The 24,991-nt window shown below is 48.0% G+C and overlaps 8 protein-coding genes across 8 annotated transcripts; 6 read left to right on the top strand and 2 right to left on the bottom strand.

The window, feature by feature from the left end:
* Nucleotides 1-1,633: 1,633 nt before the first annotated feature.
* On the bottom strand, nt 1,634-2,624 carry FOBCDRAFT_3080 (Redoxin). The gene is made up of 4 exons (XM_031181547.3): nt 2,211-2,624; nt 2,099-2,144; nt 1,863-2,028; nt 1,634-1,804 (listed from the first exon to the last, which is right to left on the bottom strand). The coding sequence occupies exons 1-4, from the start codon at nt 2,522-2,524 to the stop codon at nt 1,776-1,778; spliced, it is 555 nt and encodes a 184-aa protein (XP_031042315.1). The 5' UTR covers nt 2,525-2,624; the 3' UTR covers nt 1,634-1,775.
* A 614-nt stretch (nt 2,625-3,238) lies between these two features.
* On the top strand, nt 3,239-4,390 carry FOBCDRAFT_211171 (uncharacterized protein). The gene has a single exon (XM_031181552.3). It carries the CDS (start codon nt 3,554-3,556, stop codon nt 4,100-4,102), a length of 549 nt encoding a protein of 182 aa, XP_031042320.3. The 5' UTR covers nt 3,239-3,553; the 3' UTR covers nt 4,103-4,390.
* A 5,663-nt stretch (nt 4,391-10,053) lies between these two features.
* On the top strand, nt 10,054-14,807 carry FOBCDRAFT_124346 (uncharacterized protein; the record flags this gene model as incomplete). Its single annotated transcript, XM_031181553.3, has 8 exons — nt 10,054-10,255; nt 10,306-10,439; nt 10,490-10,738; nt 10,787-12,380; nt 12,431-12,587; nt 13,581-13,698; nt 13,752-14,368; nt 14,420-14,807. 8 exons carry the CDS (start codon nt 10,054-10,056, stop codon nt 14,805-14,807), a joined length of 3,459 nt encoding a protein of 1,152 aa, XP_031042321.3.
* A 640-nt stretch (nt 14,808-15,447) lies between these two features.
* Nucleotides 15,448-17,993, top strand: FOBCDRAFT_283552 (uncharacterized protein; the record flags this gene model as incomplete). Its single annotated transcript, XM_031181557.3, has 5 exons — nt 15,448-15,739; nt 15,796-16,450; nt 16,505-16,822; nt 16,872-16,935; nt 16,988-17,993. 5 exons carry the CDS (start codon nt 15,448-15,450, stop codon nt 17,870-17,872), a joined length of 2,214 nt encoding a protein of 737 aa, XP_031042325.1. The 3' UTR covers nt 17,873-17,993.
* An 855-nt stretch (nt 17,994-18,848) lies between these two features.
* Nucleotides 18,849-19,613, top strand: FOBCDRAFT_267113 (S-adenosylmethionine-dependent methyltransferase; the record flags this gene model as incomplete). Its single annotated transcript, XM_031181560.2, has 1 exon — nt 18,849-19,613. One exon carries the CDS (start codon nt 18,849-18,851, stop codon nt 19,611-19,613), a length of 765 nt encoding a protein of 254 aa, XP_031042328.2.
* FOBCDRAFT_211181 (uncharacterized protein) lies at nt 19,609-20,533 on the bottom strand. Its single transcript, XM_031181558.3, has 3 exons — nt 20,380-20,533; nt 20,241-20,290; nt 19,609-20,185 (listed from the first exon to the last, which is right to left on the bottom strand). Exons 1-3 carry the CDS (start codon nt 20,391-20,393, stop codon nt 19,878-19,880), a joined length of 372 nt encoding a protein of 123 aa, XP_031042326.1. The 5' UTR covers nt 20,394-20,533; the 3' UTR covers nt 19,609-19,877.
* Nucleotides 20,534-20,718: 185 nt separating this feature from the next.
* On the top strand, nt 20,719-24,048 carry FOBCDRAFT_211184 (Cullin). Its single transcript, XM_031181561.3, has 3 exons — nt 20,719-21,128; nt 21,188-23,463; nt 23,516-24,048. The coding sequence occupies exons 1-3, from the start codon at nt 21,063-21,065 to the stop codon at nt 23,691-23,693; spliced, it is 2,520 nt and encodes an 839-aa protein (XP_031042329.2). The 5' UTR covers nt 20,719-21,062; the 3' UTR covers nt 23,694-24,048.
* Nucleotides 24,049-24,384: 336 nt separating this feature from the next.
* Nucleotides 24,385-24,870, top strand: FOBCDRAFT_194823 (uncharacterized protein; the record flags this gene model as incomplete). Its single annotated transcript, XM_059608801.1, has 3 exons — nt 24,385-24,612; nt 24,682-24,784; nt 24,839-24,870. 3 exons carry the CDS (start codon nt 24,385-24,387, stop codon nt 24,868-24,870), a joined length of 363 nt encoding a protein of 120 aa, XP_059463818.1.
* Nucleotides 24,871-24,991: the final 121 nt, after the last annotated feature.

The raw sequence follows: 24,991 nt of genomic DNA on the forward strand, positions 1-24,991 counted from the left end.
CTTGTCTGGAAGGCATTGCTTTGTCTAAAGGCTACAGTCTGAGGAACGTGCCGCTGTCCTTATCCTCCTTTTGATGGAGCGTTTCGGCTATCGAATTGGCAAGTGTTCCCTGTCCGGTTCGATGATATATGTCTAGTGATAGTGATGTGATGCTGGTCTGTCCACTCCAACGTCGTCTATTGTGATCAAAACTTATATGTCTTTAGAACACTAAAAATTTGCCACCAGATCAATACCGTCGCTAATTCCATAATGCAGGGTATTAGTGAAGTATATGATTCCAACTGTTTTCGATGCAAGGTGGTTTTCCATGTTGGCTTCGGCAGTATTTACAACATGTTGGAGTGTCACCATGGTCTTAAAAACCGTACAAACTTAGCTGAGTTGATATGGTTGATCTATTCTGCTCACGTGAACCACAATCATCATGCATCAGTAATATACAGAAAATAATAATTATTATTGTATGTTTTGTCGACTGATGACTTCGATATAAGGCACTGTCGAGTGCACAGGAGAGCCATGTTTGGTCGTGTAGTAACTATAGGGTAGTACACAACGGAAGACTCTCCTGGCCCCTCCCCGAACCTGATATCAACACGAACTGTAATCAAACAGTTGTCGTTGACTAAGAAATGAGTGATTGCAAATGTCGTTGGAGCAGCCACCTTGGAACTGTATAATGCTGCTGGGTACGTAGAGCTGCATGCGTGATTGTCATTGACAGTACCAAAGGTGATGCGCTGCGAATGGTAAGCCAACTCAATAGACGCGAGAATGAGTTGAATCGTCCACTGCCACCACCGCTAAGAGTTTCCATACTCGCGCCGAGTTATGACCGTCAACCCCCAGGACAGCTATGACCAGCAATGGCATCGACAAAATAGTATTATCTTAGCCAGAAATGTACCATTTGCAACAGAGTCTCGTGTAATGATACGCCCTCTTGAAGTTCGCAGGTGACATCAAAGATCTTCAAAAGCAAATGAGATGTGAGAAAGTTTACATAGCCACGGTCACGGGAGGATCCTTAACCTTTACCCAGCAGCTGAAGCCCGTGATATCCAAGGACTGCGCTTGAAACTTTGCACCTCCTTATGCCGCCACCTTTCCTATCACTGGACAAGTGAAACGACCAGCTCCTCCACCAGGCTTGCGTCGCAATATATCTGAATCAGAGACAGAAGGCTCAGACCAAACGTGTGGATGTGAGCTTTGCGTATTAGCTGAGGTTTGCACAGGTGAGGGGTTAGCGGGGGTAAAATTATGACAATACATCTACTACATGAAATGGAATGGTACTGACACTGAGCAACTTACTCTGCTGGCCAAACGGGAGTTCAAAAAACTGTGGCTGTAAAAGCATTGGGACGCATGATGGTCATGGAAGCGATGGCAATGTTGTCGAAAGAGTCTGAAACCGTGGCTCGTTGACCAGGAAGCCCATCTCACAGGTAAAGTATCGTACCAGAAGCGAAACACTGACAAGAAGGTCTCTTCAAAGGTAGTCTGCGCCCTTTTATTCATGTCAAATCGATATGTGACAAGATCGAGGAAGGACTTTGCTAAGAGGTTGGTATTTGTGCAGATCGAGATGATTAGACGAGCAGGCCATGATGATAATAGGGGAGGTGTCAAAGTCAAAAGAACTTGGGTGATTGAGATATGAATCCCTATGAGTACTATAGTGATATATTTGGATCACGAGATGCTCTCAAGGTGTTTGAGACAACGCCTACAGGACACTGCACCCAGATTTATAGAGATAGGCTAATCTAGTCGAGCACTTGCTCTGCCATGGAGACTAGTAGACTTGATGTTAGCCAATATGACATGATAAATGATCTTAGGATATTACATACCAGCGCTACCAGTATTGTCAGGCTCCACGTACGCCTTGCTGACCTTGCCATCCTCCACCTTGAGGGCATATCGCTTTCCTCGCATACCACCAAAGACCTCGTACGCCTCGAAGCCAAGGTCCAGGGCCTTAGTGAACTCACCAGTAGGGTCACCAAGGAATCGGATCTGAGAGAAGTTAGAGGAATAAACTGGAACCTTGAACCAGGGGAGTTTTGTGTTAAAAATGTTTACTCACACCGGTCTGCTTGGCGGGGTCGAGCTGCTCGCTCCAAGCCTTCATGCTGCAATACAGTCAGAAACATGCCAGATTATTATTATATACGACGATTCATGATTGTTGAACTTACACAAACGGATCATTGACAGATACAACAAAGACCTGGCCAGCCTGCTTGAGCTTGGGGTGGTTGATGTAAGAGGGGATGTGCTTGCTGGAGCACGTTCCGGAGAAGGCAGCAGGAACGCCGACGATGTATCCATTGGCTGACTTGAACTCCTCCGCGAGATTGACTTTGTTACCGGGCGAGTCCTCCAGAAGGACGTCAAGGTTAGGAATCTCTTGGCCCACGCGGACAAAAGCACGAGGGGTTGAGTGGAAGCCCCGCGCAGCCAAAGCAGGCCTGGCGAGGGCAATACGTCGGATAGGAGCTCTGAAGGACATTGCCGAAGGTTGTTAAGATAAATTGTGAAGCGTATATGCTATTTCTAACAGGTACGCGTGGTCAATTGCTTCTTGGGTTGCCAATTGATTCGTGGTGGAGGTTGGAGCTTGGGACAGCTGCGGCACAAATGACATCACGTTGAGCTCCTTAGCGCAGTGGAGCTCGTTTGTTGAAAGCTGATGTACTGGCTTCTTGCGTGTGCTATTTTGCACGGGAAGATCATGATCGTGTTACACTAGCAAAATGGATTAATAATAATAATAATAATAATAATAATAATAATAATAATAATAATAATAATAATAATAATAATAATAATAATAATGCTTGTTGTACCTCTTCACTCTTCGGCAATTGGTTACTACTGTTTGCCTCGGGACTATAAGCTGCGCATATCCGCAGGTGGCCTCGCTGGCGAATGACCTCTATTGACGTGTTAATTCAGGTACCTAAGCTGAAAGGAAGGTATCAAAATCTTCTGCTAGAAAGGATTAGACCGTAGAAAGGGAAGACATGTAGCCGGTAGAACAATACCTATATAGAGTCTTCTTAGTATCATTTAAAATAACTTGTTGGTAAGGAGTGTCTGGTGAATAGTGATGAAGAGATCATCCTATTGGCCATTGCAAGGGTTCCTATTGTTGTTTTCTAGTAAAAATAGATAGGATGATGAAGGAATATGCAGCTGCTCAAACAGCGCTGCTATATACCTGCAGTGCCTTCCGTTATTGAATGCATCAGTTTGCCCACGCCTCCTGCTTGTATTCGCTATTGCTGCCCACGGCGGAGGAGAAAAGCTCACAATTCAAGAGTGAATACGTATATCAACGTGCGAGTATTTCTCGAGCGAGTTTATTTGCGTCTCATCGTCACTTGAAACTACGAACTTTTCTACTACAGGCGGTTGAGCTTCCTCGAACGATTTCTTCGAAAGGCCATACAACGATATCTGATTGAGAAGCGAGAGAAGCCCAGGATAACAGGATGGCTTGATTTTACCGACCATATCAATCATACCTAAGAAAGGCATGTATTCGACATTTGACGAACACGATACTCTGGGGGACCTCCCGCTTCAGCGACCAAATTTTACTCAACAGGCCACAAGTGAAAACCTGCCACACATCATGCTCGAAACTTGGCCTCCACAGACTCCAACTTGGCGCCATCACTGTCATGTGGTTTACATTGTCGACTTCAGGGTTCATTCCCAACGTGGGCGAGGAGACCCCTCCTACACCAGTCGAGCGAACAGAACCCGCGATCACATAGAAAGTGGCTTATTCGTACAGACACACGCGAAAAGGATGTGCGGTCACCTTTACATGCCTCGAAAACACCCGATTCACGAGTATTATGTGCTTCAGAGTCAGAGACTCGACAACATTAGGCAGCACGAGTATTTCGAGTCCGATGCCGCCATCGGGTTCATATTCAAGAAGGATTACCAAAACTCCTTCTACCAGATTCTTTGGGAGATACAGTTACCGGACAAGAGAAACCCTGAGGACTCGGCTCTTTATCGACGCCATGACATCAACGTCCAATCTTCCCCCCCTGAGAACTCGACGGACTAGGTGACGGCTGTGCTTATAGTGATGGGAACAAGGAAGTTGTTGATGGAATATGTGCCAAATGACTGGTACATAGATGACACAGGAGTGTTCCAGGAACATGGTCGACATGAAACTGGTGTTCAAGATACTATTGTTTGCAAGGAGTCAACCTTGGTTGGGATCTTGTCGTGGAGCTGAGATACCAAGAGGCTATATCGCGGAGCGCTTTGCATGATATAACGTCAATGCAGTTATAGAAAAGATGTCATCGGGGGAATCTGAAACAATATTTCCTATGCAATTGAACAGTGTGGTGCATGATATATGTTACATATGAGTATCTAACAATCCGGAAACGCCGTCCGAGTGATGGAGTGTTTGACCAGATCCGCTATTCAGTACCACAACACTACCGCATGAATGTTGAAGTGAACTTGCGTTTTACGCTTGTATGGAGCGTCGGAACTTTCGCTGAAGACTGTTGATAGCTATTGCTTTGCTATCGAACAATATCAACACGTTCAACTGCGTGCGGGATATCAAGGTCTGGAGAACCTGCGGTCGTGGCTACACCGATCATACTACCATCCTGGGAGTAGGGACTCAATAACATAGGACGATAAATATAGTACGTCTTGACTCACAGGCCACAGTTTCAATAATGATTGTTTAAAGACCTGACACCGGAATCAACCGAGCCTGTACATGGGTATTTGCATAAAGGTCACGTACGTTACACTCATGTGTACTTTTTATTCACAATGGAGGCGGCTAGGCTCGTCCCGTTGACAGAAGGGTGTTCGTTTCAGAATTAATCAAGGGTTGACAGGCCCATCCGGAACCCCGGATGGAGAGGCAACACGAAGATGGAGGAAACACATCACCTGTGCGCATTCGATCGTGATGAGATGCTTGCTATGCAAGGGATCTCCTTGCGTCTCGGTGCGCTGGGGGCTACCTAAGTATGTATTGTCTCTGGGTAGAAACAGAAACAACATTTTGTATGTATGCTGGCAGTCTACGCCACATCTCAGACATAAGCGTCTTTAGGGCGAACAGAGAGTCCAGTACTTCGTGTCTGAATTAGCTTCTTGTAACCAGCATGAAAGGTTGGAGAGCACAGGTACATGGTGACAGCACATGGGGGTTAGCCCTCAGATCAAGCCTCAAGGTGTATTGTGGATAGACAACTCCGTATCCTGATCCTGACCTGAGGTAGGTATTGACGTGAGTTGAGCTCAGAATTCTTACGTATCTCAACATGGGACATGGTCGTTGAGAGTGGAGTTATCTCGATGTTAGCTCTACAAGTCTTCAACGCTGTTTCTTGGCCCATGTCTAAGCCGCAACCTCTTGCTTGGCAATGTATCCTCATGTGCAGTTACAAGGCAAGAAGGAATTAGTCGATGCAGTGTACCACCCGCTTTGACGTCCGCTTTCATTTCCTAAAAGTTCTAGGATCACGCAGGCTGAACTATCAGCTGAAGATGCAAGGTTCCAACTACTCCTGCATGTAAGTGCAGAACCGTTCAACGGTTGGGTTTGGCTTTCTGTCTTTCCATTCAATCCCTTGCCTCAAGTGATATGTGAGAAGTGGCTGTCGAGACAGGTGGCTCCTAGCCTTGAACCAGCTGTTGATTGGTGATTGGTAGAAACGATGATTAGCATCCAAGTAGACCAGCCATCAGCATCTATCTACCTTAGAGTGAAGGCTGGTGTTGTCTAGACCTCAAATCAGCTTAGCCATTGGAGAAACCGCCTTGTAACAATGTCATCTACACAATCCTGTATCAATCAAAGCCGTTGTCATTGAATGAAAGGGAAAGGTAATGGCGTGGGAAGACAAGAATGTGGAGCGATAACCTACGCATTTGCGAAAACTACTTGCTGTTGTATTCAGCCATGTCTCGCAGATAGTCAACGTTAGCAATTCCTCGATAGACGAGAACCACAAATGGATATGAGAAGGATGTGATTCTGACGATCGCCGACCAGCTCGGTGCATCAGAAGTCTTCTTTCGGACTGCCAAGCGTCAAGTTTGCGTGACAAGATGCCGTTTTAACTGGGCCTGCTACTGTGATAATACCCAAAGATGGTGATCTTCGAAACTTTGAAGCCGTTTTTTATCGTTGCATTCGCAGGTTACTCTGCCGGCGATCGACAATGCCCCAAACCGCACCGCAGTCGTTGCGCGCACGACAGGACAGGGAGCCAAGAACCAGGTACAGTATAAGGTACTGTTAGACTCGGGATACATTCAGTTACTGACAGGGGGAGCTCGCATGGCAGGCAAGGGGACCTGGAAAGATGAGGCACAGCACGCCAGAGACATGGGTCTGAGTGAAGAGAGACAATGTGATGTGAGACATGCCACGGTTGGAATGTGTGTATAGGCGCTAACACGATGATGATAGTGTATAGACCAGTGAAAATGCAGCTCTGAACCCCTATCGTTGAAGAATAGAAGCCATCATTTGCGAGGAAACCCTTTTTCCTGGATAAAAAACGGGCTGACTAGTACAATGAAGATTGTCAATCAAATGCAGGGCCCTACAGTAGATGGAGTTGCTTTGGTTTTCTTTATTTCTCCACGACCAGTGGATTCACCCGCTCGCTAGAGCGTCATGACCTCACTCAGTCACACGGGCCTGTTTAGTGGTGCATCGTAAAGAGAGAAAATGGCGGGCATGTTTAGCTATTTGAAGCAATCTGCGAATGGCCCAGCGACAAGATTACGACATTACAGCAATGCAAGTGAAGTTCAATCTTCATCACCATCACAATAACATCGATAACCAACACATTGAACCACAACCAATTCTTTCCCCTCCATTATTACCCATTTCACGCACGCGGGCATCCACAGCGAGCCGTCCATGAGTGCCCGCATAAGCAGGTGCAGGCACTTTAGTAGAGCCTTGTGCCCTGTGTCTAGCCCGAAGCGGGTGATGGTCCAATCTACCCCTGACTTGGCATGCAAGGATGGGTCCCTTGTCTCTTGTTGCCCCTCAACAAGCGTTGATTGACAGAAAACTTGTGCAGACCTCGTGATGGAGAGCAGAAAAAGATAAATCCCAAGGGACGAAGGCACCGTATTTCGCAAAGATAAGGGTAGATGAATGTTATTATATCGTACACCAAAGAATACGCCTCTGACTATGACATATCTCCGCCTCCCATGTACCTTGACCAATTCTAGTAGTACAAAGATACATATTGAATACAAAGAAGCTCAAGTTCTTTTCCTGGCATCTTTTTCCTTCCCTTGTCAGGCACGAGGGCTATTTTGGCGCCCCAAGCCCAGACCATCCACCACTGAGCACCTGTGGCAACCCTCCATTGCCCCTGTCTCCTGTCGTGTCGTTTTGGATGTTGGATGTGCTCTATTAACTTCTGTTGCAGGTCGGTATAACCGTTGGTGACTTGGCTTCAGCTTGGGCACCTAACAAGTCACAGCTTCTCGGCTTTTACTCATAGTGCTGTATCATTGAGGACGGATCCTTCAGCTGACCGAGTTCTCAAACAACCGAAGTTTGCTCAGAGTCTTTTTTTTTTTCATTTTTTTTTTTTTACCATACTCATCCTTGTATCTGGTCATATCTATAATCCTTACCAACTATGAACCAGGATCCTCCCACTCACAGCCCAACCATCCAAACTACTTGCTGCATGTGTGTTATCTGCACTCGTTAAAGAGCTCTTGAGATCATCCCCTCTGATCGACCATGAGTCTGGCGGTCTGACGACCGGAGGATGATCAATCGCTTGTCCAAGTAACCAAGCTGTCACCAAGTCTTCTTTTTCTCAGAAGAAACACGAGAGGTTTGCACTACCAAATCAGACTACAAGCCTCTGTCAAAGAAACTCCGCCAACGCCGCAATTGCAACGCCTCCGTTCCACATGATTTCAAGAGGCGACTGGCTGTTCAGATTATTTCTTTATAGAAGCAACAAGCAATTGAATTGAGCCTCGAGTCTTTTGTAGTGAAAGAAGATAAGTACTGTACTCCGTACAGTTGACCTTGATCGGAACCAGTGGGTCATTGCAGAGCCCTTTGTTTCTCGCCCGCAAAATCCCAGGGTCTCATTAATGAATGTTAGGGTTTTTACTATGTAGTTACCCAGGGCCAACAACGTTAGCAGTCCGGGTTGTTGCTGATCGTCATTGCACCTGTGGGTTCCCGTTGCAAGAGCCCACTCTAAAAACGATCATGTTTTTGGGCGGCGTCACTCCACTCTGTCTCCCGTGAGTTTCGCCTCTGCCCCTGATCCCAGCAGGTATGGAACCCTTTCAGGGCTTGGCCTTCTTCTGTTTCTTATCTATCTTACATATTTACGTAGTATGGCGGCCGGTGGTATGCATGGCAAGCGTGTTTTGGTGAAGGGCTACTGCGGGTGATTTTGTTAATAGCTAATGCTTGATGATTGACCGTTGAACTGTGTCCCGTCCGTTGTGTTAAATTTAGGTTTTGATGGAAGGTAAGGTATTTGCAAAATACAGTAAGCCTTCAGGTTGAGCTAGCTTCTAAGCTCTACACCAACTCTGTAAGGTAGGTACCTAATACTCATTCACCAGCCTTGCCAACCTGAAGGTGGTAGGCCGGCCACGTTATTCCATTCCCATCCATACCACCCAGTTCGCCTTGACTGGGCATCATCATCATCACCATCCATCCATCCACTACCGGTATTGGTCTCCCATCTCCGTTCAGGCACCGATCAATAGGTACTGTACTGCACGTAGCTGGCCGGAATCTCTGATTCGCCCTCCCTCCCTCCTCTTTCCCTTGGTCTGCCACCTCAGTCTTGTTTCTTACCTACCTTCCATGACATTAGTTGCCCCTGATTCCTACCTACCTTACCTTAATACTTACCTTTCTTCTCCTTGGCCTCCTTTCGAACCTACAGTAGTAGGCAGGTTCTCTACCTAGAGTCACACAAACTTATCAGGTTCCTGTCACTTTTCTTCTGGATATCTTCTTCCGTTCTTCCACTTCTTCTTCAGCATCGATCATTTCCCTTGTCAAAAACAGTTCATTATCCTTTCATTCATCGTCGCCGCTTGTTTCGCGCTCGCTTTAATTCCTCCTATTCTCCCCACACACACACGAACAAGTGCAAGCCCACAACGCACGCACGACCCTGCAGCGTCGAACGCCAACGATCCACCGACCGTCCCACGCGCCGTCTCTCCCTCCTGAAGTCCGCGTCTCAGCCGTGCATAAATCTGTCCGGAAATTCACCAAGATCCATGTCTGGTACCTTGCAGTCCACTATCTAAACTACTCTGCTCCAAGTACCCTTTTAGCTCAGGTACTTCGCTTTTGGTTGCCTTGCCTGTACAATTCCATCACCCACGGCCCCCCCTTCCCCTTCCTGCCTGTGCCTTGTCCACCACCAACACCACCACCGCTACCTCCACTTTCGCTATCACCATCAACCTGCCGCCGTTTTGTTGTTCGTTTTGCACTTCTTTCTTCCTTGAACGCCTCCTGCGCTCCTCGCGAGATCGAGGATTTTCAGTATTTCGCATCGCGACATACTGTCGCTCCCATTGAGCTACCGTTGCCGCCTCTCCTCTGTCCACCGTCGCTTGTTTCCTGTCCTTTGTTTTGTGAGCGAACGTATTGCCGTTGCGCGCCTCCAACCGCCGTGCTCGTCTCATAACCGTCGTCGATACCTCCGGTGATACAATCTTCGTTATTTTTCGACTACCCGCTTTTGTACCTCGAAACCGTTGAACGCCGTCTACGCTTCACTACTTGTCATTCACCTCGAACTGGTCGTTGCCTTCGCTGCCACACTTGACCTCGACTCATCGTAATTGGGATAACCTGACTCGCTGCCCTTTGGCTGTTCTGGTCATTTGCGGAAGCTTTTGGCTCGGCACCTGCGCAATTGCTGCTTGTTGTCTGGGACTTTAGGCATACAGGCCTGAACCCTCGTTATCTTAAATTGCAGTAAACACACTATGTCCATCATGTTACAAACACCATCTCGAGCTTCTACCGCCTCCTCCTCCTCTTTCCAGCCTATATCACGCCAAAACACCATGTCTTCCTACGACGGCTCGCGCTCTGCGCGCCAGTCGAAGCGCTACTCGATGTCAGCTCTGTACATGTCAATTTCTGCCAATGAGGGAGACCTACAGATTGAAGATGAGCTTGCCAAAGGTAGGCCTACATGCACATTTCAAGAGGATAAGCAACTGACCTCATTCCAGCACAAAAGGCGCTGCGTGATCTCAAGTCTAAGATCTCATCACAGTCAAAGAAGAACTTCGTTTTGGAAAAAGATGTGCGCTATCTAGATTCCCGAATCGCGTTGCTCATCCAAAACCGTATGGCCCTGGAAGAGGTACGTCTCCAACCAACATGGAAGTGAACGAGTTCTGATTAGCATTGCAGCAAAACGAAGTTGCCAGCCATCTCGAAGATGCTCTTGAAATGCAGCAGGGCGTCTTTCCTAACGATGACAAAACTCAGAAATACGGAAACCTTTTGTTTCTACTCCAATCTGAGCCTAGGCACATTGCACATCTCTGCAGGCTGGTCTCGATGTCCGAGATTGATTCGCTCCTTCAGACTGTCATGTTCACTATCTATGGAAACCAATACGAGAGTCGAGAAGAGCATCTCTTGCTCACTATGTTCCAGGTAAGCTTTTCACGCCTTGGAAAGAAATACACGTCTCACATGCTCTAGTCCGTCTTGACATACCAGTTCGACAACACACCAGACTACTCCTCCCTGCTCCGCGCTAATACGCCCGTCTCTCGAATGATGACTACATACACCCGAAGAGGTCCTGGTCAAAGTTTCCTCAAATCCGTGCTTGCTGATAGAATCAACGGCTTAATCGAGCTGAAAGATCTTGACCTGGAAATCAACCCGCTCAAGGTCTACGAGCGAATGATTGAACAGATCGAAGAGGATACTGGCCAACTGCCTCCCCATCTTCCCAAGGGAATCACTGGCGAACAAGCCGCCGAGAACCCTCAGGTTCAGGCCATCATTGAGCCCCGCTTAACCATGTTGACCGAGATTGCTAATGGCTTCTTGACCACCATTATTGAGGGCCTCGAGGAAGCGCCTTATGGTATCCGCTGGATCTGCAAACAAATCAGGAGCTTAACCAAGCGCAAATACCCAGATGCTAATGACCAGGTTATTTGTACCTTGATCGGTGGATTCTTCTTTTTGCGTTTTATTAACCCTGCGATCGTTACCCCGAAATCCTACATGCTTATCGACGGAACCCCGGCCGAACGACCCAGACGAACTCTAACATATATCGCCAAGATGCTTCAGAACCTTGCGAACAAGCCATCCTACGCCAAGGAGCCGTACATGGCTAAGCTTCAACCGTTCATTCATCAGAACAAGGACAGAATCAATAAGTTCATGCTCGATCTCTGCGAGGTCCAGGATTTCTATGAGAGCCTCGAGATGGATAATTATGTTGCCCTATCAAAGAAGGACCTTGAACTTGAGATCACCCTCAATGAAGTCTACGCTATGCACTCGTTGCTTGACAAGCATCATGACGAGCTGTGCAAGGATGACAATTCGCACCTTGCTATCATTATGTCGGAATTGGGATCATCACCCCCTCAGTTGCCGCGAAAAGAGAACAGAGTCATCAACTTGCCTTTATTCAGTAGATGGGAGTCAGCTATCGGCGATCTGACAGCAGCATTGGATATCACGCAGGAGGAAGTTTATTTCATGGAAGCCAAGTCGATTTTCGTACAAGTCATGCGATCGATCCCAGCAACTAGCGGGGTAGCCAGAAGACCACTGCGACTAGAACGCATTGCTGATGCCGCAGCTACAAATCGCAGTGATGCAGTAATGGTTCGCAAAGGTATCCGGGCCATGGAACTGTTATCCCAGCTTCAGGAATTGCGCGTTATCGACAAGGCCGATCAATTCAGCCTACTTCGGGACGAAGTTGAGCAGGAGCTTCAACATCTCGGATCACTCAAAGAGGGTGTTATCACTGAGACCCAGAAGCTGCAAGAGGTTTACAAGACGATCCGTGATCATAATGTTTATCTCAACGGACAACTCGAGACTTACAAAAGCTACCTGCACAACGTTCGATCACAGAGCGAGGGTACTAAGAGAAAGCAGCAGAAGCAGCAAGTCCTTGGTCCGTACAAGTTCACACACCAGCAGCTTGAGAAGGAGGGCGTCATCCAGAAGAGCAATGTTCCCGACAACAGACGGGCTAACATCTACTTCAACTTTACTAGTCCACTACCCGGAACATTCGTCATTTCATTGCACTATAAGGGTAAGCTACTCTCGTTCTCTTGTCACTCTAGCATGCTAACTTGAAGACAGGTCGCAATAGGGGTCTACTTGAATTGGATCTCAAGCTTGATGATCTGCTTGAGATGCAAAAGGACAATCAGGATGACCTTGACCTGGAATATGTCCAGTTCAACGTGCCAAAGGTGCTGGCATTGTTGAACAAGCGCTTCGCGAGGAAGAAGGGCTGGTAAATGATCTATAATGACAATACGGCTCTCAGCCACAAACATCTCGACACATATTGATCCATGTACTACGACCGCATCAGACGGAGGGGCTTGGCGTTATGGATACTGATACCACGGAATATTCTGTTCTCTTCACCTTGGGCCAGGAAGCTACTCGGAGGGCTTGTCACCATGGTTTCTTTTGTTAATTTTCATTTGTCTGTTTCCTTTTGGCATGAGCATTCCTTCATGTCTTGCGTTGTGGTGGTGAGACGGATATGGATGGATGGATGGATGGATGGATGGATGGGTGAGGTGGAAATCAGCGAGCAGGAAGGACTATTCTTTTATATACCGTTTGCTTGTTTCTTGAACGGCGGTATTCTGCTTCGGCTGGTCCGCGGTGGGAGCCTGTTATGCGGAACCTTGATTATATGTGCATGCCAGTAGTCTGTTAATGAGATGGATATTATTCTTCAAGGCATGTAAGAGTGGTGGTAGGATGATCATAGCTAGGTAGGCTTTAGGCCTTGAACAGTGATAATGAACAACGGGATTTGAGTTTTATAATGAAAACTTGAATTATTACATCCATATAGGTGAATTGTTACTTGGCATGCCTTGAAGCACGAAACACTGATTGATTACAAACAAGATTGAGATAGCTGTTGAACATTGACCTAGGTACGTCAGATGAACCGAGGAACCGAACGAACCTAGGGATTGTGGAGAGCTTGGGGAAGAGGGGCCACTAAAGGTCTGTAATCCCCCAGATCTGAACCTCGGCATCTTTAGTGACTAGCAAGGGGCCAAATGCTCAAGGTAAGCTCATCGAGTCAGTTCTCACATCCGGGGTACAATAACTCTTAACATTGCAATCATCATTTAACCGTAGCTCCGCCAAACCATTCTTCAATTTATCTTTTATAACCTCCGACTTCTATCTCGTGACCCTGAACAAGCGAATCGACCGTCGATCATCCTTTCTTATATCTACTCACCTGATAAAACAGCCACATCACTGTCCTAGGGATGGCTGGTAGAATTCGACAGCCCGTCGATGAGGCGGCGCTTGAGAAATACATTTCTGAGCATGTCCCAACCATCAAAACACCGATTGATCTCAAACAGGTGAGCGCTCTGCTCGTGCTCTTCTCAGTGTGATGGCTGCTGATGTCACACAGTTTGGTTTCGGTCAATCCAATCCTACATACCAGATTACTGCTTCAGATGGCCAACGCTTTGTGATGCGCAAGAAGCCACCTGGAAAGCTCCTTTCCAAGACAGCCCACAAAGTTGAGCGCGAATATCGCATCATGCATGCTTTGGAGAACACTGATGTTGCTGTACCCAAAACGTACTGTCTATGCGAAGATGACTCTGTTATTGGCACGCCGTTCTATATCATGGAGTTTCTCGATGGACGTATCTTTGAAGACTTTACCATGCCAGGCGTACAACCCGCCGAACGTGAGGCTATGTGGCGCGATGCCGTGATAACATTGGCACGGTTCCATGCAGTTGACTACAAGAAGGTCGGTCTGGAGAAGTTTGGCAAACCGTCAGGTTTCTATTCGCGACAAATCAACACGTGGGTAACTATCTGTGGTAGCCAGGAGAAGGCCGTCGATATTGAGACTAAGGAGCCTGTTGGGAAGCTCCCCCACTTTGAGGAAACGGTTCGCTTCTTCAAGAACGAGCGTCTGCAACCCAAGGACCGGGCAACACTGGTACATGGAGATTATAAGATTGACAATTTGGTATTTCATAAGACTGAACCAAGGGTCATCGGAATCTTGGAGTATGCTCACCTTTCCGAACTCGAAGTCAGTTACTAAAACATATTCTACAGTTGGGAGATGTCTACTGTTGGCCACCCGCTCTCCGACATTTGCAACTTTCTTATAAACTTCTACTCGGCCAAATCCCCTGGTGCGACTCCTTATGATGCATCCGGATTCCTCCCCGGCAAGACGCCTGGTCTTCCACAACCAGAGAAGATCCTGGAGTGGTACACAGAGGAGAGTGGATACGATCCCCGGCCAGAGGTTCCATGGGGAATGTCGTTCAGCATCTGGAAGCTGGCTGGAGTTTGTCAAGGAATTGCGGCGCGATATGCGCTCAGACAGGCGAGTAGCGAGAAAGCGAAACAGCACGCTGTGACGAGGGGATCTTTGGCAAAGTTCGCTTGGGCATTGGCTAAAGAGGCTGGTGCGGATGAGACTGGGACGAAACTGTAGGATTTGCATTGTTGTAAAGCGCGGAATGTCTGAGATTGGTGTCCCATGTGCAGATCTAGGCTTCACACAGTCTAAGGGCAAGCTCAAGTGGATATAGTATAAGTTTGTTAGATGTCAGATAAAATAAAGAAAGAGACGGATTGCTAAGTCACTACCACTTTATAAAGAACCCCCTTCCATTTGTTTCCGTCAGAGAAATAATCAAGGCATTAACATCTTGGGGTTGGTATGATCCAATCACTGGTGTTTTAGAAGCAGCACCCCCAAGATTCAGATCCGAAACGCTCCAATGGGCCAGGCGTTTAGTCTAATGACGTTGCACTTCTGTAAACAATTCCTCCCTCACAACCTGAAATTGAGGATATGCCTATACTTCAAATGCTGATATCACCCATGGCATTGATCAATTACCTCTGTCCCCTCTTCGCAAACTACCAGGTCCCTGTATCTATCCAATAGCGCCTTTACATGACCTCTGGGGCGTTTCAAATCATCCTATCTTATCGCTCGCTACGCCGAAAAGGGACAAAACTTGATTTAAATCATCACCGACAACGCGATAACTACAGTTCATCCTCTTTGTCCTGACCTTGTCCCTCCCTCAAGTATTACTACTATAGGATTGCTGACTGGCCTTTTCATGGCTGGCAACACCCGCCGGCGCATCACGTTGCCGGATCCTGAAGAACGGCGGCCTTTACTGAGTCGGCTCAGTACAAGCGGCCCAGAGAACCGTGATGCCCTGTATAGTTGCATGACAGACCCTCATAGTCACTTACCTGTGTATACCAACATACACCGTATTCGTCGCGACATCATCAGTGTTGTTGAGGACTATCTGAGCCTCGCCCAGCTGCAGGATCTGAGAATTAATGTTACAGTTGTGCGGCCGTTGGTTGATAAGTTCTATGGCCTCAACGACATTTCCATCAGTAAGAGAAGTGCTGCTCACCCCTTTTGAGGGCCCTTTACTGATATGATCTGATAGTCTACTGTTTGCTGGTGAATCGTGCTCAGTTTCTCGAAGAGCAGTCTCATCTCAATAACCGTCACAATGTCAACTTCACACGTGCTACTCTATGTGAGCTCATAGCTACGCGCATCCTGAGACGCTTTGGTGAAGTGCATGATGATGGCCACGACGGCCTTTTGCTTCTGGCTCATATTCTAGTCGCTGGCTTTGAACCCTTCCAGAATGCCCCAGAAGAGATTCGAGAGGAGGCAGAGCGCACCACCTCCTGGGTTGATTACAAGACGCTGCCAGCTCTTGAGGTGGCCATTGTCACTGAGAGCAAGCATTTCTTGAGTTCAGCAACTTGCCAAAAAGTCGTCAACGCCATCTATGAGGGTCGAATTGTCTATACCCCCTCGACATTTTGGGACATCATCCCTGATCATTACAAGTTAAAGCCCATCTCTATTTATGACCCTCGCGAGTCCCCTCTTCTCAACCAATATCGTCTGATTGTCCCTCGAACCCGAAATGTCCTCGAGTCAATCCAATTCGCTACGCTCCTCACTCTCTACGTTGCGGTTATGGTTCTTAGAAGGAAAACTCGCTATGGACCAACAGAAGCAGCCTTTTCTATCTTTGCTTTTGGATGGGGCTTGGATCAATTTGCTACTATTCTAGCACATGGCTGGTATGCTACAGACTTTCTAGTCGTGTTGTCGCTCAAGTACTAACCTTTTAAAAGGAGCGTCTATACCCAGAACCTGTGGTCATTCCTTGACGTGGCCTTTGTTCTCATCTACTGGGTATATCTTGTATTGCGGTTCTTGGGCTGGAAGCTTGGTGACGCGAACCTTGACGAACAGGCGTTTGATGTGCTTGCACTCGCCGCTCCTGTCTTGGTTCCGCGGCTTGCTTTTAATCTGCTGAGCGACAATCTCGTGTTCTTGTCCCTTAGGTCAATGATGGCGGACTTTTTCTTCCTGACGGCTCTATCTGCTTGGTGTTTCTTGGGGTTCCTGCTGTCACTTCTATGGCTCGGCGAGGGAGCACACCCCATCCTGTAGGTTCCTGCACCCACCTTGGTGAAACGTGGTACTAATATGCATCAGAACAATATCGAAGTGGATGATCTATATCTGGTTTGGATTGGATGGAACAGGTATCCATCGATCGGTCAGTCTTCGTCTCCCCCCGTACGCTTGACAAATTCTGACATCTCTACTAGACCGAGTTTCACTGGCTGCTAGGACCTAGTGTGATGGTAGCCTTCGCTTTCCTCGGGAACACCCTCTTCCTTACCATCCTTGTATCGATGCTTTCCAATACATTCAGCAACATTTCGTCAAACGCCATAGCGGAGATCAGTTTCCGTCGAGCAGTTCTGACACTTGAGGGCGTCAAGGCTGACGCTGTGTTCGCATACCAACCCCCATTCAACATCCTCGCCGTATTCCTATTCATCCCGCTTAAATTCGTTGTGAGTCCGCGCTGGTTCCACAAGATCCACGTCACAGCGGTCAAGATTCTGAATCTCCCTCTCTTGCTCATCATCGCCGTTGCTGAGCGCCGTCTGCTCTGGCCTTCCCGTGAGATCGAAGACCCAACCGAGATCAAAGCTCCGCCCCCGACAAAGAGCCAGTTTTGGAAGAAGTGGCGGCTGACGGTTCACCGAGACCTTCGCGCCGTCTTTCAAGTGCCGCCGCCTGATACTGTCCACGACGACATCGCTGTCGATGATGATCTCACGCATCATCTCATCCGTCGGCAGTTCACACGCAATGCGACAAATGATATAGAGCCCCGCAACCTACATAACACCCCTAGGCCTGATCCTGGAGCTCGACGCCCATCACGACGGGATTCTATGTTTCCCGGGATCCCACCCCAGAAGCTTCGAGGATCCTTCTCCGAGAATGACATGTTTGAGGGAACTACAGATAGGCTGGCCAATATGGAAAAGGCGATACGGCGCATGGAAACGATGCTATCTCGCCTAGTTCCATCTGTCGAAGATGCCATCAGCGATGATGAACTGGAGCAAAGCGGGACACTTAGGGGAGACAATACTGCCGAGTCGTCATTTAGAGGTTTAGCGGATCCTGAGTCATGATCATTGCATGGTGTTTGGGCATGAGTATAAACAGAATTGCACACGCGGAGAGTCAGGGAAGGGCGTTGCGATACAATTTATTGTGGTGGCCTTTTGTTTTAGCACTGATTAACTAGCACTGTTGGAAACATCCTGTCACCACACAGCTAACCAACCTTCCTTTTCTACCTTGCGAATAGAACTTCTTTTTCGTCTTTGTCCCTCAGCAATAATTCCAAGGCATTTTTTTTTCTTGCGACTGATTTCTGAACACCTGAGAATGTGCACTCTCACATATTTCCAGCACAAAGAATGCAAACACACCTGGGTTATCCTCACGGAACCCTGCGAGCCATTCATGGGCCTCAACAATTGCCCGACCTTCTGTGATGGTACAGCTAAGGAACCACCAAAATTCTATAACACAAAGAGCCGACCATGTCCTCGATGCCAGCTGCACGGTGTATACGATCGTAATTTGGTTCGGATGGTGGAAGATATGGGCTGGGGAATCAAATGGGGAGTTGGGCCAGGACAGGATGATTGGGGTTGCGAGGTGAAGTGTGTGATTCTTTGAGGCGATCGTTGCGACGGATTTTAGTACGAGCTTCGAGTTTCTGGTGTTTTTATACCGGTTTGATCAGGGAATACCTCGATCAACAACTGTAGGTTTCTGCTGCCTGGTTCATGCACCCCCAAGATATCCATCCATACTGATGCAAGTGAATCAGATATGTCCTTTCCAGCCCAACAAAAGGCGACCAGTTCGAAGCTGAGCCCGTTACCACTCTGCTATGATCCAGAGATTCGCGGTCCACCAACAGCAGCTTTATATCCGTATTTTGTTCCTATTAACTATTTAGTCTCAATTTCTTGATTCTAAGGACATACATCACGTGCCGCATCCACCCAGTGTCATCACAAGTTTTCTATCTATAATCTAACCATGAAGCCTCACCACAATCACAACGTATTTTCACATCGACAGGCATACATCATGCTACCAACACCAGACACTTCGCACGTCCCATACGAGCGAGTCTACGAACCTGCCGAGGACTCATACCTCCTCTTGGATACGCTCTCATCTGCTGCAGAGACCGAGTATCTCCAAAAGGCTTTTCCCGATATAGCGCCTCTCGTGGTGGAGGTCGGCACAGGCTCAGGCGTCGTCCTCGCTTTTGTCCACGCACATGCGCAAAAGCTTTTTGGCACGCGCGAGGTCCTTACTGCGGGAGTTGACATGAACGCCTTTGCGTGTCGGGCCACAGTCGGGACAGTTGCAAAGGCAGCTTCTGACAACCCCGACTCACATGCATTCTATCTGGGCTCGTGCATGGGAGATCTCACAACCCCATGGCGCGAGGGCACCATTGACGTCCTCATTTTCAACCCGCCATATGTGCCCACGCCTGAGATGCCTGCCAGACCAGATTCGTTTACCGCAGACGACCTCGCAGTCAGCACAAAGCCTTCATTTGACGACGATTCGTATCTGCTGGCCTTATCTTACGCAGGCGGCTTAGATGGTATGGAGACAACAGATAGACTGATCGAGGCACTACCCCAAACCCTGTCCCGACGCGGTTGTGCCTACCTCCTCCTATGCGCTCAAAATAAGCCAGATCAAGTCAAGAGTCGCATCGAGGGGTTTGGGTCTGAATGGCGGGCTCGAACTGTTGGGAACAGCGGCAAACAGGCCGGATGGGAGAAGCTGCAGATCGTACGGATATGGCGAGACTATTCAAAAGCCGTAGAATAAAAAAAGATGTTGCAATGGAATTGGGGCGTGTGAGAGCATATATTCAGATATCTTTCCACAACAAGAAAAGCGATACCCACCCCAAGCGGGTTCATACAGTTTTAATGGCCAAACAACCCGAACGCCAGGTTCCATTTGAATGTGATATCTTCGCGATAACGTGGTCACTCCACATTAACGACGCGCATGTGCGCTTCCATCCTTTCCCTATCTTGTCGTTTCTCCTAAATCTTCCCGTGACCTTCTCGTTTAGGGCCGTCCACTCTAAGGCCGTCCTCCGCGACCGCGGCCTCCACCACGCCCGCGTCCCCTGGGACCGCCTCTGCCTCGTCCTCCCCGTCCGCCCCGCTCGGCCTCCTTTCGTGCCTTGTTCTTGGGCTTAGGTGCGTCGTCGATAAGCAGTGTGTCGAGGGGTAAAGAGTCGGGCAGGATAAAATATCGGATTGTAGAACCTCGAATGTTCATGGTCTCGAGGGAGATGGGCTCCTGCCCCTTGATGGTCATCTTGACGGTGCGGAGGGCGGTGTTCATCTGGGGAGAGACTGAGGAAATAGTGCCATGAACAATGGTTCCTAGACGACAATTAGTACACGGCTGCTCGCTCAGGGGTAAGGAGCAATGTGTTACCATTTTTCAACTCAATTGTCACCGTTTCGTTGGCGCATTTCATAAGAAAACTAGTCGTGCCAAGTCAGTACGGAAGCTCAAACTTGACAAGAAGCTCAGCACAATCCAAGTGTGCGCAAGAGACAGGGCGAGTTCTTACCGAACCAGCTTCATGTTGGCTATTTGAGAGGGTTTAGGCGCTTAAACTGCTGTATAATTGATCGGGGGTGAAGTCGGCGGTTTTTAGGCGCGTCGTCGTGGGATCGATTTGGCGTGAGGCTGAGAGGCTGGCTATCGAGCAAGGCCGCTTGAATTGTCGGTCGGAAAAATCGAGGGTCGGAGCTCCAGGCATTATCCCCACGTGACCTCGTGCTGCGAAGCTCGGTGTTTGGTTAGTTCCCCACACAGGTTGCATCATTGGTGTACATATAGCTTATCGATAACGGAGCCTGGGGTTGAACTACCAAACCATGGATCCAGAAGCCATAAATTGCAGCCTCACCAACTTGAGCTTGCCATCTCTCAAAGCGTGCCTTACCAGTGCCCCGGGGTTTCCCTCTTTTTCTTTACCTTCTTTCTACCTGGTGCCTGGAGGTTTATCGCCTAAACTTTTTCTTTAACTTAGTCTTTGCTTGTTCCTTTGTTCATTCGCCGATTTCGCCATTCACTGCGGCCCCGCCTGAGCCTGCGACTTGCATCCATCATTACCCCACCATATTCAAGGCTCAGGATCAACGCGGAAAACGCATCAGAGCTCCATTCTTCCCTAAGAAACATAAAAACCTACGACATCCCGAAATTCTTTACCTGGGGCGACATCGCCAGACTGTATTACCATAAAGTATGATCTCGGGACGTGGAGGAGCCGGCGCTCGAGGAAGGATTCGTCCTCCTCGTCGCATTGTGCGTGTAAGTTCGATGCACTGAAACGTTAGTATCTAAATCCTGAATTAAGACCTTGCCTTTAGCCAAATGAAGCTGCCGAGGGTTCCGATTTTGAGGCTTGCTGGAAGATGCTAGAGGAAGCCCTGCGCGACATACACATGAAGAACTGCAGCCGACTGTCATTCGAGGAGCTGTACCGAGCCGCGTACAAGATGGTACTTAAGAAGAAAGGCGAATTGCTTTATGATAGGGTCAAAGCTTTCGAGGAACAGTGGTTCGCAGATCATGTCATTCCCAAGATTCGAGAACTGGTCAGCAAGAGCCTGATCAACATTGGCGCCGAACGAACCTCGACGACGTCCGTCAATGAGAGACGGCAGACAGGAGAGAGATTCCTCAAAGGGCTGCGTGATACTTGGGAAGATCATAACATGTCTATGAACATGACCGCCGATATTCTCATGTATCTTGATAGGGGCTACGCGCAGCTCGAAGCCCAACGAACCCCCATTTTCGCCACCACCATCGCGCTTTTCCGTGATCATATTCTACGATCTTCGCTGAACACGAACACAAAGAGCAAGGTGATCGACATCCTGATATCAGTGGTCCTCGACCAGATCGATATGGAGCGCGAAGGAGACATCATCGACAGAAATCTCATTCGGAGCTGCAGTCGAATGCTCAGCAGCCTCTACGAAACCGAAGAAGAGAAGGAAACCGATAAACTGTACATGACAGTATTTGAACCTCGCTTCCTCGAGAACAGCAAGACATACTATGCCACCGAGTGTGAGAAACTACTACGCGAATCGGATGCCGGAGCCTGGTTGCGACACACCCAACTGCGACTGAACGAAGAAATCGATCGATGCGGAACAACAATCGAGTTAGAGACATTACCAAAAGTCACGCAAACTATTGATCAAGAACTCATAGTCAAGCATCTGTCCGAATTTTTGGCTCTTGAAGGGAGTGGCCTGAAATGGATGATTGACAATGACAAGATTGACGACCTCTCGATTCTCTACAAACTCATCTCCAGGGTTGATTCAAAGAAGACTGCTTTACGAGAAATTTTGCAAAGTCGCGTGGTTGAGCTAGGCCTGGAGATTGAGAAGGTACTGAAGAACACTGATTTCTCGTCTGGTCATGGCGAAGGAGACGAGGTCGGTGAAGGAGAAAAGACAAAGACCTTAAACCCCGCGGCGCAGCAGACAGCTGCTGCCATCAAATGGGTAGACGATGTACTCCGTCTGAAGGACAAGTTTGATAACCTCTGGGCTCGTTGCTTTCAAGGAGATCTTATCATTCAAAGCGCATTGACCAAGAGCTTCTCTGACTTTATCAACATGTTCAGCCGCAGCTCTGAGTATGTCTCTTTGTTCATCGACGACAACCTCAAGAGAGGCATCAAAGGCAAGACAGAGGCAGAAGTCGATGTTGTTCTAGAGAAAGCCATCGTCCTGATTCGATACCTCCAGGATAGAGATCTATTCCAGACATACTACCAGAGACATCTGGCAAGACGTCTCCTTCACGGAAAGTCCGAAAGCCATGATGTTGAAAAGCAGATCATTTCCCGAATGAAACAAGAACTGGGCCAACAGTTCACCAGCAAGTTTGAAGGCATGTTCAGAGATCTTGTCACGTCAACAGAACTCACCAGCGGCTATCGTGACCACATTCGTGACCTGGGAGATGGCAGCGGCAAAACCATCGACCTTAACATCAACGTTCTCACTACAAACTACTGGCCACCCGAGGTCATGGGCCGAACTACACAGATTGGTGAAGGATCTCGTGTTACGTGCACGTACCCTCCTGAACTGCGACGATTGCAGGCGAGCTTTGAGCAGTACTATTTAACTAACCGTAATGGACGCAAGCTCACCTGGATTGGTACCACTGGCAGTTCAGATGTCAAATGTACTTTCCCGGCCATCCCTGGAAAGTCTGGCCCGCTCTCTCGGGAGCGAAGATATGAGATCAACGTACCGACCTTTGCGATGGTTGTCTTGCTTCTCTTCAACGATCTTGAGGAGGGCCAGTCATTAACCTTCGAAGAGATCCAAGCTAAGACCAACATCTCAACTCCAGATCTCATGAGGACGCTGACAGCTATTGCTGTGGCACCCAAGTCTCGCGTCTTGATGAAGGACCCTGCCAACAAGTCCGTGAAAGTCGGCGATAAGTTTTCTTTCAATGCATCTTTCCAGAGCAAGACCATACGAATCAAGGCACCCATCATTAACGCGGTGTCCAAGGTCGAAGATAACACGGAACGAAAGAATACCGAGGAGAAGAACAACCAAACCAGAGCTCACATTGTTGATGCGGCAATTGTGCGAATCATGAAGTAAGCCCCAAGTCTAAGTCTTATTGCCAGCTTTAGTTACTAATTCTCGCAGATCTCGAAAGGAGCTTTCTCACTCGCAGCTCACTAGTGAAGTTCTGTCACAACTCTCCGGCCGTTTCCGCCCCGAGGTTGCCCTCATCAAGAAGCGTATCGAGGATCTCATCGCAAGAGAATATCTTGAGCGCCCTGATGAGGATGACGCGCCAACTCTATATCGCTATGTAGCGTAGACTACGAAGCTCAATCTCACGAATCACGAAAGAAAACGAATCGGCATTTTCCAGTCTTGCAAGGCGTTGAAATGATAGGATCCATACACTATTGATATACATAGCGTGGTTGTACATGGAGGCTTTTGCTTATTGAAGGCAAGGAAGGGGAATCGTGTGAGGAGGGTCGGACGTTTGTTGCTAAGAAGAGGACACGAGAACCCGCCAAAGATTAAACCGGGGATTTGAGGTCTATAAAGACGTATGATTATTTACAAGTCTTACCTGCAGCGCGAATGGACTTGGCTTTCAGTCAGTCTTGTGTACGTGGCCAGCTGGTTTTATTTAGAAGACAATAAGAACTACCTGAGCATGATTCTTCATCCAAACAGACGTATGAATGCCAAAGAGATATCCATGTAAACAAGCCACAGATTAAAGAAACCATTGATGAATTACTGTTGATTCGAGATCATTGCGTGAGTTGCTGGTGAATCATGAACAGTCACGTGATCATAGTCAACGATGCCTTGGCTGTAGACGCTATCATGATGGAGATCTTGCACCACCAAACAAACATCTAAGCGCCTTCCTCGATACAGAAACTCGCTCGAGATACAAAACCGATTTCAACTACAAGACGAGCACTCGTAACCCCCCCCAAAAATAATCGATTTATCCAGCTCTCAAGCGCGAAAAAGCCACCGACATCATGCTCTTTTTTAGGTACCATCGAACTATCTTCTGTGTGGTTAACGCCCTTGTTCGCACACTGACACGCTATTCATACAGCTTTTTCAAGACACTCATCGACCATGAGGTCACTGTAGAGCTCAAGAACGACATTCAGCTAAAGGGAATTCTCAAGAGTGTGGACCAGTACCTCAACATCAAGCTCGATGACATTCAGGTTGTTGAGGAGCTCAAGTACCCTCATCTTGTATGTCGAGTATACCCTTATCCTGGGCGTCTTGAAAGAAACCAGATAGCTGACTTAATATTATCGCAGAGCTCTGTCAAGAACGTCTTTATCCGAGGCTCAGTTGTGAGATACGTTCATCTTCCCGGCGCGTCAGTTGACACACAGCTGCTGGAGGATGCTACACGGAGGGGTAAGTTGCGTTTTCAAAGAAAGTCAATACGGTATACTAACACGTGTGTTGCAGAAGCGGCAGCTCAGCAAGCCAAGGCGAAATGAGCGGTTCAAGGCGATGGATGAGAGGCAGGATAAACCATGTCGGAGTTGACTCTTACTAAATGGAGAGAATGATAATTACATCGAAACCGGGATGATCACAAGGGAGAATTCATGAGGCGTT

The sequence above is a fragment of the Fusarium oxysporum genome, chromosome I (assembly GCF_013085055.1).
Source record: "Fusarium oxysporum Fo47 chromosome I, complete sequence".
NCBI lineage: Eukaryota > Fungi > Ascomycota > Sordariomycetes > Hypocreales > Nectriaceae > Fusarium > Fusarium oxysporum.